General features: G+C 38.5%; 3 protein-coding genes across 7 annotated transcripts; 2 read left to right on the forward strand and 1 right to left on the reverse strand.

Annotated features, from left to right (window-relative positions):
• Window positions 1-4,194: 4,194 nt before the first annotated feature.
• Window positions 4,195-11,000, forward strand: LOC126801026 (chaperone protein ClpB3, chloroplastic). Of its 2 annotated transcripts, none has more exons than XM_050528475.1 (10): window positions 4,195-4,571; window positions 4,835-5,059; window positions 5,437-5,674; window positions 5,891-6,086; window positions 6,519-6,573; window positions 6,665-6,815; window positions 7,009-7,317; window positions 9,011-9,276; window positions 9,510-10,439; window positions 10,551-11,000. In XM_050528475.1, exons 1-10 carry the CDS (start codon window positions 4,314-4,316, stop codon window positions 10,878-10,880), a joined length of 2,958 nt encoding a protein of 985 aa, XP_050384432.1. In that variant the 5' UTR covers window positions 4,195-4,313; the 3' UTR covers window positions 10,881-11,000. The 2 variants fall into 2 exon arrangements, with proteins under 2 accessions (XP_050384432.1, XP_050384433.1); XM_050528476.1 differs by having other exon boundaries at window positions 4,841-5,059.
• A 475-nt stretch (window positions 11,001-11,475) lies between these two features.
• On the forward strand, window positions 11,476-13,429 carry LOC126799972 (uncharacterized). Of its 3 annotated transcripts, XM_050527233.1 has the most exons (7): window positions 11,568-11,622; window positions 11,747-11,893; window positions 11,971-12,044; window positions 12,133-12,212; window positions 12,578-12,730; window positions 13,092-13,164; window positions 13,323-13,429. In XM_050527233.1, exons 1-6 carry the CDS (start codon window positions 11,595-11,597, stop codon window positions 13,141-13,143), a joined length of 534 nt encoding a protein of 177 aa, XP_050383190.1. In that variant the 5' UTR covers window positions 11,568-11,594; the 3' UTR covers window positions 13,144-13,164; window positions 13,323-13,429. The 3 variants fall into 3 exon arrangements, with proteins under 3 accessions (XP_050383191.1, XP_050383190.1, XP_050383189.1); XM_050527234.1 differs by lacking the exon at window positions 13,323-13,429 and having other exon boundaries at window positions 11,476-11,622; window positions 11,750-11,893; window positions 13,092-13,316; XM_050527232.1 differs by lacking the exon at window positions 13,323-13,429 and having other exon boundaries at window positions 13,092-13,316.
• Window positions 13,430-13,785: 356 nt separating this feature from the next.
• LOC126799178 (EID1-like F-box protein 2) lies at window positions 13,786-16,443 on the reverse strand. 2 transcript variants are annotated; one of them, XM_050526313.1, is made up of 4 exons: window positions 16,346-16,437; window positions 16,129-16,241; window positions 14,455-15,229; window positions 13,786-14,059 (listed from the first exon to the last, which is right to left on the reverse strand). In XM_050526313.1, the coding sequence occupies exon 3, from the start codon at window positions 15,218-15,220 to the stop codon at window positions 14,474-14,476; it is 747 nt and encodes a 248-aa protein (XP_050382270.1). In that variant the 5' UTR covers window positions 15,221-15,229; window positions 16,129-16,241; window positions 16,346-16,437; the 3' UTR covers window positions 13,786-14,059; window positions 14,455-14,473. The 2 variants fall into 2 exon arrangements, with proteins under 2 accessions (XP_050382270.1, XP_050382269.1); XM_050526312.1 differs by having other exon boundaries at window positions 16,129-16,443.
• Window positions 16,444-16,600: the final 157 nt, after the last annotated feature.

Below are 16,600 nucleotides of genomic sequence, written 5' to 3' on the forward strand. Positions count from 1 at the left end.
GAAATTTAAGGACTAAAATCTCTGTTTCTTCGTAGGATATTGATGGCCAGGGGTTCTATATATGCTTTGATACTACTATGGGGGAATTTGGACAACTGAGAGTCAGTGGCAGATCTAAAATTACAACATCGGGAATGCTTGAACTTCTTAGCTAAAACAAAATAGTGGGGAATCTCGACAATTTAACAAAATTTAATTAACGAATGAGAGAAAAAACTAAAAGTGGTATTGTACTAGAGAAATTTAGAGATTTAACGAGAAAATTATTACAAAATTAGAAGAAATAATAGAAGTAGACTGGATGAATTGAGATATGGAAGAGTAAGGAAAAATCAACCTAAGGACATAGAGGCTTTCTTAGGTTGAGGATGCTTGAGTCTCCAAAAAAAAAGCTAAAGAGTAAAAATCATCGTAAACTTTCTTAAAAGTTTTTGGGTTTAAGGATGCTTGAGCCTCCCTAAAAAGGCTAGATCCGCCCTACTGGGAGTCAAGAATTTAAGAGCGCCATTTCTTTTAAAATGTTTGATGGGTAATTACCGTAATTTTAACAGAATCTTAAGAATAGGGAGCTTGACGCCGCTCGTGCTTGATCTTCACGGGCTTTCTGTGGTTGAAGCAACGTTTAAAGTTTAAACCTGAAAGGCATTTCATCTATAACTCGAAGATAATAACACACTGATTGTTGATCAATATGAGTATGGATAACAGAGACTGCATCATATACAGGCTTAATACCTTAGCCCTAAACTGTACAAGAGAGCTGGAAATCAATCACTGCACCAACAAGCTAGTGAATTTGAATTCCAATTCTTGTGCAACACTCAAAAAGTACCAATGAAGTGAATGAACTAATGAAGGTGACCTCGTGTATTCCAGGCACCAAGGTTGACATGAACCTATCATGAACTTAACAGATCCAAAGTTAAAGTGGTCGATCAGTGCGAGGGAGTGATGTACGCCATGAAAACAGTGCGGTGGAACGCTCCTTCGAAGACGACGCAGGCCCGACAATCCTCCACCGGCAAAAAAGGGCAGACGAGGAAGGCAGATGAACGGTTGCTGTACAACAGACGAGATCGGTCGACGCCGTTGTCTTTGAGCTCTGCAGCAGCAGCCAAAACGACGATAACATCTCCACCGCGGAGGTCAGTGATCGGGATATGATGAAGATATTATCGGGTCTTAATTAATCAGAATTTTCATGCATGGTCCATTCTCTTTACTTCTCTTTTCCATTCCCTTTCTCTCCCTTTAAGCCTCATTGTGGCTTTCACCACTCATGAAAACTCAACTGAGAAACAAATTATAGAGGCAAGCTTTATGATCCGTAATTTCAATCTTGTGGTTTAGCTATTAATTTCCAAGTTTCTATCAACAAAAAAGATAGATTTAGTTCAGTATTTCAACTATTGGGCAAAACAATGTTTGAGAGGAAAAACACAAATCCAATTCATCAACTATCACGACCCCAAATTGGACTCATTAATTGCAGACCTAAAATTGAAACTGAAAAATGGTTGAGACTTAAAAATAATTAGAAAGAAGAGGAGAAAAGGGAGACGAATCATAGAGCAACAGATTTGGGATTTATGACAATTCAATTAAGCACAGGAAGATTGATGAGAGGTGATAAAGCTTAGAGTTGGCAAAATAGAGATTGAGATAATGTTTGGCATAAGAAATTTTGCTCTGTAAGAAGGGAAGAAGTAGTGAGGAACGGCCGAAGGGGAATGAGACAATCCAAAAAAAAAAAAAGGAGAAGCAAAGTGGCTGGAAAGCAAAAGAGTAATTTTAAATCATTAAATATGAGAGATCTACGTGATGCAATCCGATATAAGGCCTCTTTTGTTTAGCAGAATTGAGGGATTGGGAAAGGAAGTTCATTCCCTTCCAATGTTTGGCATGCACATAGAATTGAACTACTCTCCTATATGAAAAGAAAAAGTGGGGGAAAAAAAATACTTCTTTCCACAAACTTATAGAACCAACTTCCCTTCTTAATTTCTTGCATTTATTACTCACTGTCTTATAATTTTATTACATTAATTACAAATTTTTAAACAAGTTTCCTCCTAACTTCCTTTGTGTTACGAAATGCCAAAAAGCAAAATTCACTTCCCACTTAGAGCATCTCCAACAAAACCCAAATAATCTATATTATAGAAGAAAAACACGAATTTTTAACTCAAACAACTCTTTTATAATAGAGAAAGTGGGAAGAGAGAGAGAGAAAAAAATAAAATCTCTAGATTTGCAGAATTTTCAAAAACTCTATAATTTTCAAAACAATCTCTAAACTTTATTTCTTACAACAACAAAAAATCATTATCCATCCTAAAAAATAACAAAAATGAATTATATATCTTGATATAATTTATGACATTATTCAATTTGATTTTCATCTAATTATATACATTTGCATTTAATTTATATAATAGAATAAATGAACTGTTAGAGTTGAGGTTTTAAAAAAAAAAAGATTTGGTGTTTTCATTCTCTATAATAGAGAATTGTTAAGATAAGCTGTTGGAGATGTTCTTAATTCTATTCCCATGAGAATTATAAAGGAACTACTTTTCTTACCGGATACCTATGAAGCATGGAACAGGAAAATTTGGGTATGTCTGTATCATACCCGTGTTGGATACGGGTATGATCTGGATACGCCATATACACATATTCATGGATGAAAAAACATATCCTAACTATGTAGTGCAAAGTCAACCCATCGGATACGGTCCAGATACTATGTAGATACGTTTTAGGGTACAATTATCATTTGAATTCGAAATGAGGATGGAAGGTTGGGCTTACCATTAGAGATCAAAACAGAAAGAGAACCCGACGATGGTCATGGAGACACGGCAAAGAAAGGAAAAACTCAAATTAATTTATGATTTGCAAAATTGAATGGAGAATTGAATTGGGTATTTGGATAAGCAATAAACCTACCCAAGGAACAACATAGAAGCTCGCTGAAGTTCGAATCCACGGTCGGATTCCATGGAAGCTCTGGGTTGTTGACTCTTTCGATGTACAAATTGGGTTACAGTGATAATCGATATGTATGGTCTTGAAGAGAAAGACGAGAGGCTCACGCCTGTGTTGTTGCATGGTGTTGCTTTGCCGGGGTTGTGGGGCTGAGAGGTGAAGGAGCGGTCTCGGTGATTAGGTGGAGAAGATGAGGGAGAAGAAGAATTGTGTCGATGAAGAAGAAAAGAGATAGGAGGTGGAAGAAATAAAAGAAAAGAATTGGGCCGGGTGTGGGTTTTAAAGTGGTTAAAGGACTTGAGCTTTTCTCAAGTCTCATAATAATGCCAAAAAATAAGAGGCTATATTCGAAGAAAAAACAATAAAGACTCGACGTTGTTAGTTTGACGACTAAGTTAAATCATGTAAAACATTTTAAAATTATAAAAGTGATGAGATTTATGTGTTATACATTTCTAATTACTTATTTTTAATTAAATTATAAAATTTATTATTATATATTAAATATTATTTTACAAAACATATATGAAATGCTACGTACTATCAAAAAAATATATCCAAATATCATTCGCATAGCCTTACTGGTGGATCACAGGGGATACTAAGAAGGCAGGAAGGGGATACTAAGAAGGCAGGAAGGTAAGGTGAATTATGAGGGATCCGGATCCATTTATTACTCATCCCCATGTTGACGAATCATGACTCATATCAACTCGTACTCCGTGTTTAATAATAATAATTGTTAACGTTTTTAGTTGGAAAGTTAGGGTCATGTGCATAATTAGACCAAAAGAACGGTCGAGATTAGCCGTAGGTCCGGTTGTACTTCCGTGTAGTTTCGAAAAAAACAAGGAAAAAAGAACAAGCTGTGGCGCCGGAAGATAGGTTTGTGGATCCCACATAATCACTGAAATAATTCAAGGAAATAGGGCCACATAGCTCGAACCTTTCTGTATCAAAACAGTTTCTTGATCCTTCCCGAGCTCCCTCATCGTTACCGGAACCCCTGCTGAATAATCACACAAACTACTTTATGTGCACTAAATCAAAATAACCATATTTTTTTTTAAAAGAGGAAAATAATACTTATATATTTTCGAATTTAGAGCCCTTCACTCTCACTCAAAGCTTCTTCTTCTGCTTCTGCTTCTGCTTCTGCTTCTGCTTCTTCTTCTGCTTCTGCTTCTTCTTCTTCACTCACTCAACAAGTTCCTCTCAACCTCTCAATACCTTTACCTCAATCCCCACGCATAAAGCTCCCGCCTTTCTCTCCTCGCCGGAAAACCCACGACAACAGTCCTTCCCTTTTTCCGGCTCCGGCGATGGCCTCCACGACGACCGCCTCCTTCGCCGCTTCTGGGATAGTCGCTCTTCGTCTCCCCCATTCCAAATGTTGTAAAGCTTCTCTCTTTCCTCACCCAAATCCCTCCCTCCCCTTCCGCGCCAGGCCCCACTTCCTCCGCGGACTCGCTCCCCGCCGATTAGAGCAAAACGCCGCGTTTGGAATCGGGTCGGGCAGGTTGACCCGGAAGCCCGACCCGTTTGTCGTGCGCGCCGAGGCTTCTTCTTCCCCCGGAAGGGTATGATATACATTATATTCCTGAATTTGGTTAAACAGTTTAGTGAAAGTTTTGATTTTTACTGTGGACATTTGAAGTTTGTTTACTGAAATGAGTTGAAGTTTTGATTTTTATATACATTATATTCCTGAATTTGTTTACTGAAATTAGTTTTAAGTTTGATTTTTAATGTGGAGATTTGAATTTGTTTACTGAAGTTAGTTGAAGTTGTGATTTTTGATGTGGAAATTTGAATGTCTGAGTTGGTTTTGTGGTTGATTGAGGGACAGATTACACAGCAGGAGTTCACGGAAATGGCGTGGCAGGCGGTGGTTTCGTCGCCGGAGGTGGCGAAAGAGCACAAGCATCAGATAGTGGAGACTGAGCATTTGATGAAAGCATTGTTGGAGCAGAAGAATGGCCTTGCTCGTCGGATTTTCGCAAAGATTGGGGTGGATAATACCAGGCTTCTTGAGGCTACTGATAAGTATATCCAGCGCCAACCAAAGGTACGTAGATGATCTAATTCTTAAGCTTTAGTACATGAAGTTTAGTTGTTTGTGATTTCGGTATTGCTCATTTAGTGTTTCAATAGATATCTTGAATACTACTAGATTAGTAGCTGAGGATAGCTGTGAGTTGCTGATAATGAAGTAGTCTATGTTCATAATGTGACATGGAATAGTGCAATTTGGATCCTAGTTCATGATAAGGTACAGTATAGAGAGGCTCTAGTCATGATTCATAGACAGCCAAGATTATGACATTCTGTATATCAGATTCTCTGCATCAATGTTTTCCACAAATAGGTTCTTGGTGAATCTCATTCTCTAGATCAGTGTATTTATGCCATGATCCGACTTGTGTTGGTATTTGTCTTATATAGGTTCTTGGTGAATCTGTGGGGTCAATGTTAGGACGTGATTTGGAAGCCTTGCTTCAGCGAGCCAGGGATTACAAGAAAGAATATGGAGACTCATTTGTGTCTGTGGAGCATTTAGTTCTTGGTTTTATTCAAGATCAAAGATTTGGGAAGCAAATGTTCAAGGATTTTCAGATATCCAAGCAATCTTTGAAGTCAGCTATAGAAGCCATTAGGGGACGCCAATCAGTTATTGATCAAGGTAGCAATGTGCTTCATTTCCTTTTCACTGTACAAGGGGGGGGGGTGTGTGTCCGTCGTTCAGTGTAATTCTTTGGTGCAAAATATGCAGGTTGGGAAAACTCAAAGCAGGATTTTGTTGCGTGCCTTGAATAGAAATTTCAATATGTTGTTTGCAGTGCTATTTCTTTTAACATCCGATTGTACGGAAGTATGACCCTCTATTTTAATGCTGCAGATCCCGAGGGGAAATATGAGTCTCTTGAAAGGTATGGAAAAGATCTGACAGCCATGGCAAAACGAGGAAAGCTTGACCCGGTAATAGGAAGAGATGATGAAATACGCAGGTGCATCCAGATTCTCTCAAGAAGAACAAAGAACAACCCAGTGCTGATTGGTGAACCAGGTGTTGGGAAAACTGCAATATCAGAAGGGTAAGTACATCAATTATTTTTAAAATATTTTTTTTGGTTACCAAGAGCCTATGAAATTCCGGGTTTTGTCAAAAATAATATAAATGTATGAGGAGTTTTAGGCTTTATAGGTTTCCTGCATCAACTGCTTAGTGCTTACTCAGTTCTTGAGTTATCCTGTATGTAATTCCACTCGTTTGTGTTGTTTCTGCCAGCCAAAGTGAACTTTTGAAGCTATTGAAACCATTAAATCAAACTCGTCAGCTGAACATTATCAAAAATATTCAAATTTGAATAAAAAGGTTCTTCGGTATCCGCAAACGCCTAACAACTGATGCCTCTGTACATGGATTTTATCCTCTACTATGAGCTTTAGGTTGATTAATCCTCTAGATGGGTAATTATTATTTTCTGCTTTTTTGTCTATTAAATTTAACTCTATCACTTACACAGGCTTGCTCAGCGAATTGTGCAAGAGGATGTCCCACAAGCTTTGATGAATCGTAAGGTATGTTCTATATTTTGGATCTCAAGGCTGCTGTTACTTGGAACCTGTGCACCTCTCTTATTTTTTCTTATGACATCTTTCTCTTGTTCAGCTAATCTCCCTTGACATGGGTGCGCTAATTGCTGGGGCTAAATATCGGGGAGAGTTTGAGGATAGGCTGAAGGCTGTACTCAAGGAAGTAACAGAATCTGAGGGCCAGATCATTCTTTTTATTGATGAAATTCACACAGTTGTTGGGGCAGGTATGAAGCTTATTAAGTTAGTTCTAATAACTTTTGGTAGATTGAAGGTGGAAGGGCTTTCAGTTTTCTTCCTTTTCTCTCCTCGTTTGTCTATTCTATCTTTCCTTTCTTTGGGTGAAATGATGGATTTTGTTGTTTTTTTTTAAATTTTCAAGTCACATTCACATTGGATCACTGGTATATTTTATTTCAGGTGCTACAAGTGGTGCAATGGATGCTGGAAATCTTTTAAAACCCATGCTTGGTCGGGGGGAGTTGCGGTGTATAGGCGCAACAACTCTGGATGAGTATCGCAAATATATTGAGAAAGATCCAGCGTTGGAGCGTCGTTTCCAGCAAGTTTATGTTGATCAACCTACAGTTGAGGATACAGTCTCTATACTTAGAGGCCTGCGTGAAAGATATGAGTTGCATCACGGGGTCCGCATTTCTGATGGTGCACTTGTGGAAGCTGCAATTCTATCGGACCGTTACATCAGTGGGAGATTTTTACCTGACAAAGGTAATTTCTATCACAAAATACATAGAATATGATTCATCCATGATCATGTGCATATGGTGGATAAAACCAAAGATCCAATATCTAATCTTTTGCAATTTGCTGGGGATTTTTTTTCCTTCTATTCATTTAACACATACGTATTTGGTGATGAAAATTTAAATTAACCTGAGACACTTTAAGAATTAAATTTAGCTAAAACTTTGTGTCATCGTAGTTTTTTAAGAAAAAAATTCAGTTTACCCCCCTGAAGTTTGGGAGCTACATCATGTCAATCCCTAAAGTCTCAATTTCATCAGAACACCCCCTGAGCTTTCCAATTTCAATCAGTCGACACCAAGTGCTTCGATTTCATCCAAGTTAGCCGTTAGTTCTACTAATGGGGACATTTCCAAGGCTAAAATTGTCACTTCAGGACAAGCCTTGTTCATTCAATCTGGGAATGTTCCTCCAACCTACTCAAATTCTTTCTTTCTCCCTTAATCCTTATCCAAAACTCTCCAATTCTCACCCCTTCAAACCCTAACCATAATCTCACCCATTTGCTTCCCAACTTTGCATTAACCTCATTACCTTGAACCTGAGACCCCGAATCTGGTGGGAGAGGACACTTGAGGCTTGTTGCCATGTTCTCGTCAATCCAGGTGGCCGTGGTGATGAAGAACAAAAGGCACTGTAATTATTCAGTGCCCTCTGAGGAAGTTGTTAGGGTTTCTTTTTTCAGACATAGCTTCTTCTTCAAGTCCATTGCTGAGTTGCCCATTGTTGTTCACACCACTGAAACTTGCAATTACATGCTTCAACTCCTTGGGGTTCATAGTGGGAGATATTACTTTTGTCTTTGATTTAATGAAAAGGCATATCATTAACAGGAATTCCAACAGCACCACGTGCTCTTACAAGGTTCTAACTAGAACGCTTTATCTTAAATGCATGTTCATAAAAATGGGTTAATCTATATGCTTAGCCAGTTTAGCTATTATGGGGAGGCTTTCCAGGTTTACCAAATAATGGAATTTGAGGGGTTTTGGATGTGCTTCTAGCTGGGCAATGATGGGTTCTTGGGAATGGGTTTGGGAATGATAAGAAAGCTTCCCAGATCAATGAAGAAGAAATAATGATGTTCTTTTTTCAATTTATGTTGTGTCTTTTATGCTGACATGATGATTTTAACCCTTCACATGAACCTCAATGTCAAAATTAACGTCTAACTTGGACGGAATCGAAGCAATTGGTGAGGATTGATTGAAGTTAGAAAGCTCAGGGGGTGTTCTGATGAGATTGAAACTTTAGGGACTGACATGATGTTACCCCCAAACTTCAGGGGGCTAAACTGAATTTAATCCTTTTTTTTATTAGATAACAGCAATGATCGTATGAAGTACATATTCTTGGAGCACAACAGATGTGGTTAAGCAATATCATGTTGCTATCTATGAAACAAAAACCTAGAACATGGATTTGTGCCACTTCTTTTGTCTCCCGAAGTGGTGCTTATAGTAAAATTGAAGAGTTGGTGTGTTTGAAATGTGAAACTGTATGCTTCTTACTTCTTAGACATCGTACTTAGTGCTTTATCTGCAGATCTTTAAGGGTTTCAGAGTTTCAGTCTAGCTGATTAGTCTACTCCTGTTAGAAATGCAATTCGTTTCTTAGCTTTCACATTTCTTAATTCAATTGTGTCGTTGAATTACAGCTATCGACCTAGTTGATGAAGCTGCTGCCAAATTGAAAATGGAAATTACTTCAAAGCCCACAGCCCTAGATGAGATCAATCGTTCAGTGTTGAAACTTGAAATGGAAAGACTGTCACTTACAAATGACACTGACAAAGCATCCAGAGAAAGATTGAATCGCCTTGAGGCTGAGTTGTCCACCTTGAAAGAGAAACAATCTCAGCTATCTGAGCAGTGGGAACATGAGAAGTCTGTGATGACTCGGATTCAGTCGATCAAGGAAGAAGTAAGCACCATAAAGTTTGGTTTAGTAATAATGTTACTATTTTTATTTCAGCATGTATTATAGCAGTGATTTTTGTTTAAGTTCAAAAACTTGGAACCGTACTCATTTTAAATTCAAAAGTGAAACAATGGTGATTCAATTGGGAAATAATATTAATTGCGTTACAGAAAATCTAAGTTGTGGTAAATTTGAAGTGTTGGGTTGTTGAAAAACAAGTGTTTGTATTATAACAGGTTGACAGGGTAAATCTGGAGATCCAGCAGGCTGAACGAGAGTATGATCTTAACCGTGCTGCTGAGCTGAAGTATGGAAGTCTGAATTCATTACATCGCCAACTCCTTGGTGCTGAAAAAGAGCTTGATGAGTATATGAGGTCTGGGAAATCAATGCTGAGAGAGGAAGTTACCGGAAATGATATTTCTGAAATTGTCAGCAAGTGGACTGGTATCCCTGTTTCCAAGCTTCTACAAACAGAGAGGGAAAAGCTCTTGCATTTGGAGGAAGAGCTGCATAAACGTGTTGTAGGACAGGATCCTGCAGTAAAATCAGTAGCCGAAGCTATTCAGCGATCTCGAGCAGGTCTCTCAGATCCTCATCGCCCGATCGCTAGTTTCATGTTCATGGGCCCCACGGGTGTGGGAAAGACAGAACTAGCCAAGACCCTTGCCTCCTACATGTTCAATACTGAAGAAGCTCTTGTTAGAATTGACATGAGTGAGTACATGGAAAAGCATGCTGTCTCTAGACTGATAGGTGCCCCACCTGGCTATGTGGGGTATGAGGAAGGAGGACAGCTGACAGAGGTTGTCCGCAGGAGACCATACTCAGTTATTCTGTTTGATGAGATTGAAAAGGCGCATTCTGATGTGTTCAATGTTTTCCTTCAAATCTTAGATGATGGAAGAGTTACTGACTCTCAGGGTCGCACTGTGAGTTTCACCAACACTGTGATCATTATGACTTCAAATGTTGGTTCACAGTATATACTAAACAGAGATGATGATGATGTCTCGCCCAAGGAGTTGGGTTATGAAACTATAAAGCAGCGGGTGATGGAGGCTGCAAGGTCTGTATTCCGCCCTGAGTTCATGAATCGGGTTGATGAGTACATAGTATTCCAGCCCTTGGACCGTGACCAGATAAACAATATCGTCAGAATACAGGTAATTTGCTCCTCAAAAGTGCTTTCTAGCTTGAAAACTTTCCTTATAGACATGTAATATAGATAAGATCGCATTCTCCGATTGCTCATGTTAGTCACATTTTTGTGACAGTTGGAACGAGTCCAAAAGAGAATTGCAGACCGCAAGATGAAACTCCAAGTGAGCGATGCAGCTGTGCAGCTTCTTGGAAGTCTTGGCTATGATCCGAGCTACGGTGCCAGGCCAGTGAAGCGGGTGATTCAGCAATATGTAGAAAATGAGCTTGCGAAGGGCATCTTAAGAGGAGAGTTCCAAGAAGATAGTACCCTCTTGGTTGACACAGAGATCACAGCATATTCCAATGGTGAGATTCCCCAACAAAAACTTGTCTTCAGGACGCTTGAAACTGGTTCAGAATCTCCTGCAGCAGAGAACAAGGAGGCTTTGTCAGGGGTGGTCTAAGGCGTTTATATCCGCAAAGTATAGTTTCTCTACAAGTTTAAAATTATAATCTCTCCTGTATATGACATCTTTTTTCTCCCTAGTCCTGTACGAGTGTACAAGCTTCAAACTTTCAAATTATGTTTTGATCTTTAGTTAACTTGCCATTTTGGCATTAGTATTATCGACCTCAGCAATCTCAAGTCGTATATGAGACTTTTGAGATATTGGGTGCCAATTACTTGCTTAAAAGTCACGACTGGTTCATTGACTTCATAATGTCGGGAGCTGAGTGTACTTAAAATAAAACGGGAAATAGGTAAGATTACGATATCAGTGTGCAAGAACTCCCCACTTTGCTCCCGAAAAAAGAGCTCAATCCCCAAGAGCCATACCCATGAAGGACAATGACCAAGTGTCATGTGGTATTTTTGTTTTTTTACAGTGTAACACAAAGTAGTTTTTCTTGAGTTCGAACTCATAACATAAATAAAAATTAGCTATGTTTTTTAACAAAAGAATATCAAACAACAACTGAAATACTATAACAAATATGATGTAAATTGAACTCACAACCTCTTACTTAAAGAAAACACAACACTAGACCAAATGGTGTGTAAATTTCAGTACATTTTCACAACAAGAAAAAAGAAAGAATTACAGGTAATAGTAAACCTATAAATTTCGTCTCGCCTTTGCTGCCAACTCTTTCAGTGATTCGGTCTCGCCACTTTGATGAGTTCATCTGTGCAGAACCAAATGGGTAAGTCTCAACTGTTAAGTCTGTTTCTTTTATACAGATCATTGTTTGGGGAATCGTCCACCAAAATCCCAAGAAGAAATCTTTAGTTTTTTAGTTTATGAAAATTCTGGTAAATATTTTGTAGCAGAAGATGGAGGCGAAGTGGAATCAAAAGCAGGGGAGGTGATGGAAGGAGTGGCTTCAATAGCTCTGTTACCATGTGGGTCTATATCAGGCCATTTCATTAAAGTGAATGATCACACTAACATTTGCTATGGTCTCCATGGAACTGGTAAGTCCTTGTTCTTTATTTTGTTCAGGAATTTGGATGCTTAATTAGTCATGAAGCTTCTTGTATTGTTATGGTAGAGTTGGCTTGTGAAAAGGAGTGCAGCAGGGGAGAGGATTATCGTCTTATCAAGCTTGCAATCATAGACTACAATGTATGAATGGCTTTTTGTTCATATAATTGGTGCTTTATGATTCTGTATGTTGGTTCTTTTAATGGGGTTTGATTATGATTTGTGACAGAAAAAGAAGGAGAAAGTTGTTGTTGTGGAGTGTAGAGGCCATGATGCTGCTAGGTTGAATAGCATCGATCACGCTCATGGGTAAGTCCATGTTAGATTTTTCTTGCTGGTTTTTGGAATGCAGTAGATTTTCTGGGAATGTTGCATCTTTGGTGCTTTTACATGGTTGAAATGAGAGATATTCAGCTCTGTTTTTAGTCAATAGGCCATGCCTTGTATGGTCTTGTATCACTCTAGTTTTGTATACTGATACAAGAACCTTTTGTAACTCAAATTGATGATAGGATATTTTGATATGAGAGAATTGTCTTGTATCACACACAAAGTACGCTTTCCTCAGTTTTAATTTTTAAATTCTTGTTCTTAGTATGATTTGCTTTCGTGGGTGAACCTTGTGTGTGATTTGACAAGTTTTTTTTCTCATGTTTGTATTGAATGGTAGGCAGTTGGGAGAAAGATGTTGTAGATTTGGTTGATGAACAGCACGGGAAGAACAAGATTATGGTTTCATTCAACTGTGAGACACTGAAATCTGACGAAGCAGCAGAAGAACATATCAGCAAGTTTTTGCCCAAACTAGCAGGCCTAGATGCAGTTGTGTAAGGCCTCATTTTCCAATATCTGATGACTTAAATAACATATGAAGTTTTGTTGAGCACATATAGTTGCCACTTGCCACATCTATATAGCTACTGTTCTGCTGTTGATTATGCAAAAGTAGAATATCTATTACTCCTAGAGTCATTTGAATTTGAGAAACCCAAGTTTCTACCTTTTGCATAAGGATCTTTTGAACAAGCCAGTCGTTACTTTTCTATCTACTTGGCTTTGCTCTCTTGTTTTCTGTACAAGTGTATAACCCTTATTCCTATGCTGGTTTCATGCTCATTTTTCTCATCTGTTGAATGTATTTCACCTTCATTTGCCTTTCACGAACCTAATCGCAGACATGTTTTGCAGCAACATCGGTAAGATGAGCATTGCTGGGTTGGACTTCGAAGCTGAGGAATGAGCAGAATATGTAACCTGATCCGTAATATTTCTTTCATTTATAATTATGCGTAAACAACTAAACAATATGACTAACGTCATGTCTTGTAATAGTTGTATTTCACCGTCTGTCTTTGCAATATTAGTCATTTGGATTTCATCAGACCTAATAAAAAATTTCCCTTCCTCACTGTATACCAGGACATGGCCTTCTCATTAGGATATGTAAAAGAGCAAAAGTAGTACTTAAATCTTGCAGTTGGTGAGATGAGTATTGCCGGGTGAACTTTGAAGCAGAAGAAGCACAATATATAACTTGACATGTGGTCTTTCTTACTGTAACCTGGTCCTTTCTCTTATATACACATCCTGGTTGTGGTGTGCAATACTCGGAGCAAAGCTAAGGCATTTATCACTTTATATGTCTTGACTCTTTCTCAATCAGTTGATTTGACTCATTTGAGGCCACACTTGTGTCCTGCTGCCAAACTGAGTTCTGAAGACGCCATTAAGTTACAGGAATTACAGGTATTCATAACTATCAATAGACACATAGTTCTAGATGAGGGGATATAATGATATATAGAGGTTGCAAGAGTTGATTCAACATGTCCTTATACACAGGATCTGAAGCTACATGCGACATATCATGGTAAGATCATCATGAACAAGTGTAATATTATTGGACAAACCAATTTTTGATCCACATACACATTAGAGCATACATAAATGTACATTGTATTATATCACAACATTATAGAAAGGGGAGTTGGAAAATAATTGGTTAGCAAGAGCTTCTAACACTTCAATTGTAAAACAACATTAGGGCAGGACAGAATGCGTGTGGACATTGAATGGGATCGTTAATGGTTCATCTCAGCTCAAGCCCAGTAATATGTCCAGCCTAGGCAGCTTTATGCTTGCAAATGGCAAGAAACCTGCTCAAGAGAAGAGAAGGAAGAAAAATTATTCAACAGAAATAAAGCAATTCTAGCAAAATTAGAGGGTTTCTTCGTAGAACTGTTCAGATTTCTGATGATACTAAAGAGAATACTTGAAGATATGCTCCTGCTTCCTGATGTTTCTTTTCTTTAGTAAATCAAATGCATAAGAAACTTACATATATTGGTATGTTACTTTATATCAATCTGATATTGAAATGGCTGCTTGGTTTGAACTTATATTTACACATGGAGTTCATGTCATGTCATATAGGGAGTCATTAACAAATCTCTGCAATTTTTATCCAAAAAAAAAAAAAAATCTCTGCAATTTATATCCTGGTTTTAATGAAAATAAAAAACTTTTAAGAAACTTAGGTGCATGAGCTTACCTCCTTTTCTTTTCAACCATCACTCCAACTCTGATACCTCTTCTGAATCAGATAAAGGTAACAGAGTGCAGATACCAAGCATGTGTCCATTGAGGCAAACAAAGTACTCGATGCAATCCTCATAAGCACCCAATCTACAGCTGGCACTTTGAGGTATCATTTTGGCTTGCAACATGCTCCACAACTTGGCCTTACAGTAAGGGCACACCTCTGTTGGATGAAGCTCAGCACCCTTTTTAATTAACATCTTCCGGACCTTTGACATTGAGAACGACTTGAAAATTCCCCTGAAGAACCCTACATCTCCCTCTTCTCCTTGGTCAAGGTGTTCACACGGATCAGAGACATACAATACATCTGTTCTGCATTGGGGCAAAAGAAAGCTCTTTCCTGATGTCCTAGAAAACCTGGTCCTATAGACAAAGTGACCAGGAATTTGAACGGTATTAAAGAGGCCACCCTTCTTACTTCCTGAACAGTAAATAAGCAGCTTCCCAAGTGCCCTCCAGTTTCCATCTACACTGTGACTCCCACTAGATTGCAAATCAATCATCATCTTTGGTGCTCTTGTTTTACAGAACTCTTTCCACAGTACACGCTTGGCAAGATCATCAAACCATTTGCACACACATGAAAGTGTTGCAATTAAGTTAGGGTTCCAATTCAATTGTTGAAATACTAGGAATATTGCATCTTCACTTAGATGCCCTTTTGTGCATTGACAGCTTGCAGAATGTATGCATCGATACTGCTTTGTCAGAATCATTTTGACAACCTATTAAGATTCAGATACAACAATATTAACTCCTTCAGTTCAAATGACTAGAAATATAATACACACATGTTGAAGTATTACCAATAAAGGGGCACTATCTCACTTTCAGGACCATAGAATCATTTCCTCCAACTAGTAAGATTGAAAAAAGTGATACTTTATCCGCGAAAAAGGAGCACAGACGTTGTATTTCATTAAATGGTAGAATAAATAGATGGAGAAGCAAGCATGATCCAATTCAAGGTTTACACAATCATCGTATCCAGCCAGTAATCCCCCTGTCTCACTCAGTCGGAAACATGACATACATTTCAAAACACTATTTCAGACATCCACGATTCCTACTATGCAAGTAAGAAGTTCGACTGGAACCACCTCAGATGTACTCAAACTGCATATCTTTACCAACTATGACCATACCAAGAGCATGTATCTGTAATGTAATTAATGCTGTATCATCAGGTGTGCATTTGACTAGAGCCTGCGACTTAGTTTCAACATAATAAGACACGGTAGCATTAGCAATATGGATAAGCACTGCATTTCCACTACTCAACTCGAACACAGACTAGTCATAAACCAGCATTTCCACTTCTAAGCACTCACTATAGAACCAATGGCAATCCCAAACTGTATCTCATTCTCAAGTAATGAAGTGCAAAACAAAGTACTGGAACATTTTCTTAGATCCAAAAGGTCCTCCAAATCAAAATCCAACCTTTTGAAACAAAACCCACCACCACCTCTTAATCCAGATAAAAACCCACATTGATTCACTACCCAATTACACAAATTTCATCAAAAAGGTCAAGACTTTACAAAACCCCAAGTCAATATCAAAACCCAACAAAGCAAAACAGATCAAAATCATGAAGAAATGACGAACACAAAAATCTCACCTCAGCAGTAATCTAATGACTAAATTGGGCGCACCAAAAGCTTCAGTGAAGACAACCGCAGCTTACGAAACCCTGATTGAGCATAGTGCTAAAAACCCTAGAAAACCCCAACTCTGCAAAATTGGGCAGAGAGTCTTAGGGTTTCCTCAGGAAAAAAGAAAGAGGATTAAAAAAACAGAGAGATAAAAAAGAAACGAAAAGCCAGGAGGGGAATTACAGTTTACAAGCAAGCAAGGAGAGAAGGGGGAATTAAGATTTTAGAGCAGGGGCAAAAGTGTCCAGAGACGACAGAGAACTACAGAAACGCAGAGGTGGTGGAGAAGGCAAAGGCCGGATTTGTGTTCCGAAATTGGAAGAGTTGTAAATACGAGAAGATACTGTATTAAGGTTACCCGTCTGTTCTCGATGTGTTGAGACAACGAAATGGTGTTCTGCCACGTACTGGAGGCGATGGTGGGCGGCTACTTTGTAC

The sequence above is a fragment of the Argentina anserina genome, chromosome 6 (genome assembly GCF_933775445.1).
Source record: "Argentina anserina chromosome 6, drPotAnse1.1, whole genome shotgun sequence".
Taxonomy (NCBI): domain Eukaryota; kingdom Viridiplantae; phylum Streptophyta; class Magnoliopsida; order Rosales; family Rosaceae; genus Argentina; species Argentina anserina.

Excerpts from the sequence above, each read along its gene's own strand:
- LOC126801026 (XM_050528475.1), top strand. The coding sequence starts at position 4,314 with ATGGCCTCCACGACGACCGCCTCCTTCGCCGCTTCTGGGATAGTCGCT. Across the intron at positions 4,572-4,834 it reads CTTCTTCTTCCCCCGGAAGG|GGACAGATTACACAGCAGGA; the intron begins GTATGATATACA and ends TGGTTGATTGAG. Across the intron at positions 5,060-5,436 it reads ATATCCAGCGCCAACCAAAG|GTTCTTGGTGAATCTGTGGG; the intron begins GTACGTAGATGA and ends TGTCTTATATAG.
- LOC126799972 (XM_050527233.1), top strand. The coding sequence starts at position 11,595 with ATGAGTTCATCTGTGCAGAACCAAATGG. Across the intron at positions 11,623-11,746 it reads ATCTGTGCAGAACCAAATGG|CAGAAGATGGAGGCGAAGTG; the intron begins GTAAGTCTCAAC and ends AATATTTTGTAG. Across the intron at positions 12,731-13,091 it reads GCAGGCCTAGATGCAGTTGT|CAACATCGGTAAGATGAGCA; the intron begins GTAAGGCCTCAT and ends CATGTTTTGCAG.
- LOC126799178 (XM_050526312.1), bottom strand. The coding sequence starts at position 15,220 with ATGATTCTGACAAAGCAGTATCGATGCATACATTCTGCAAGCTGTCAA.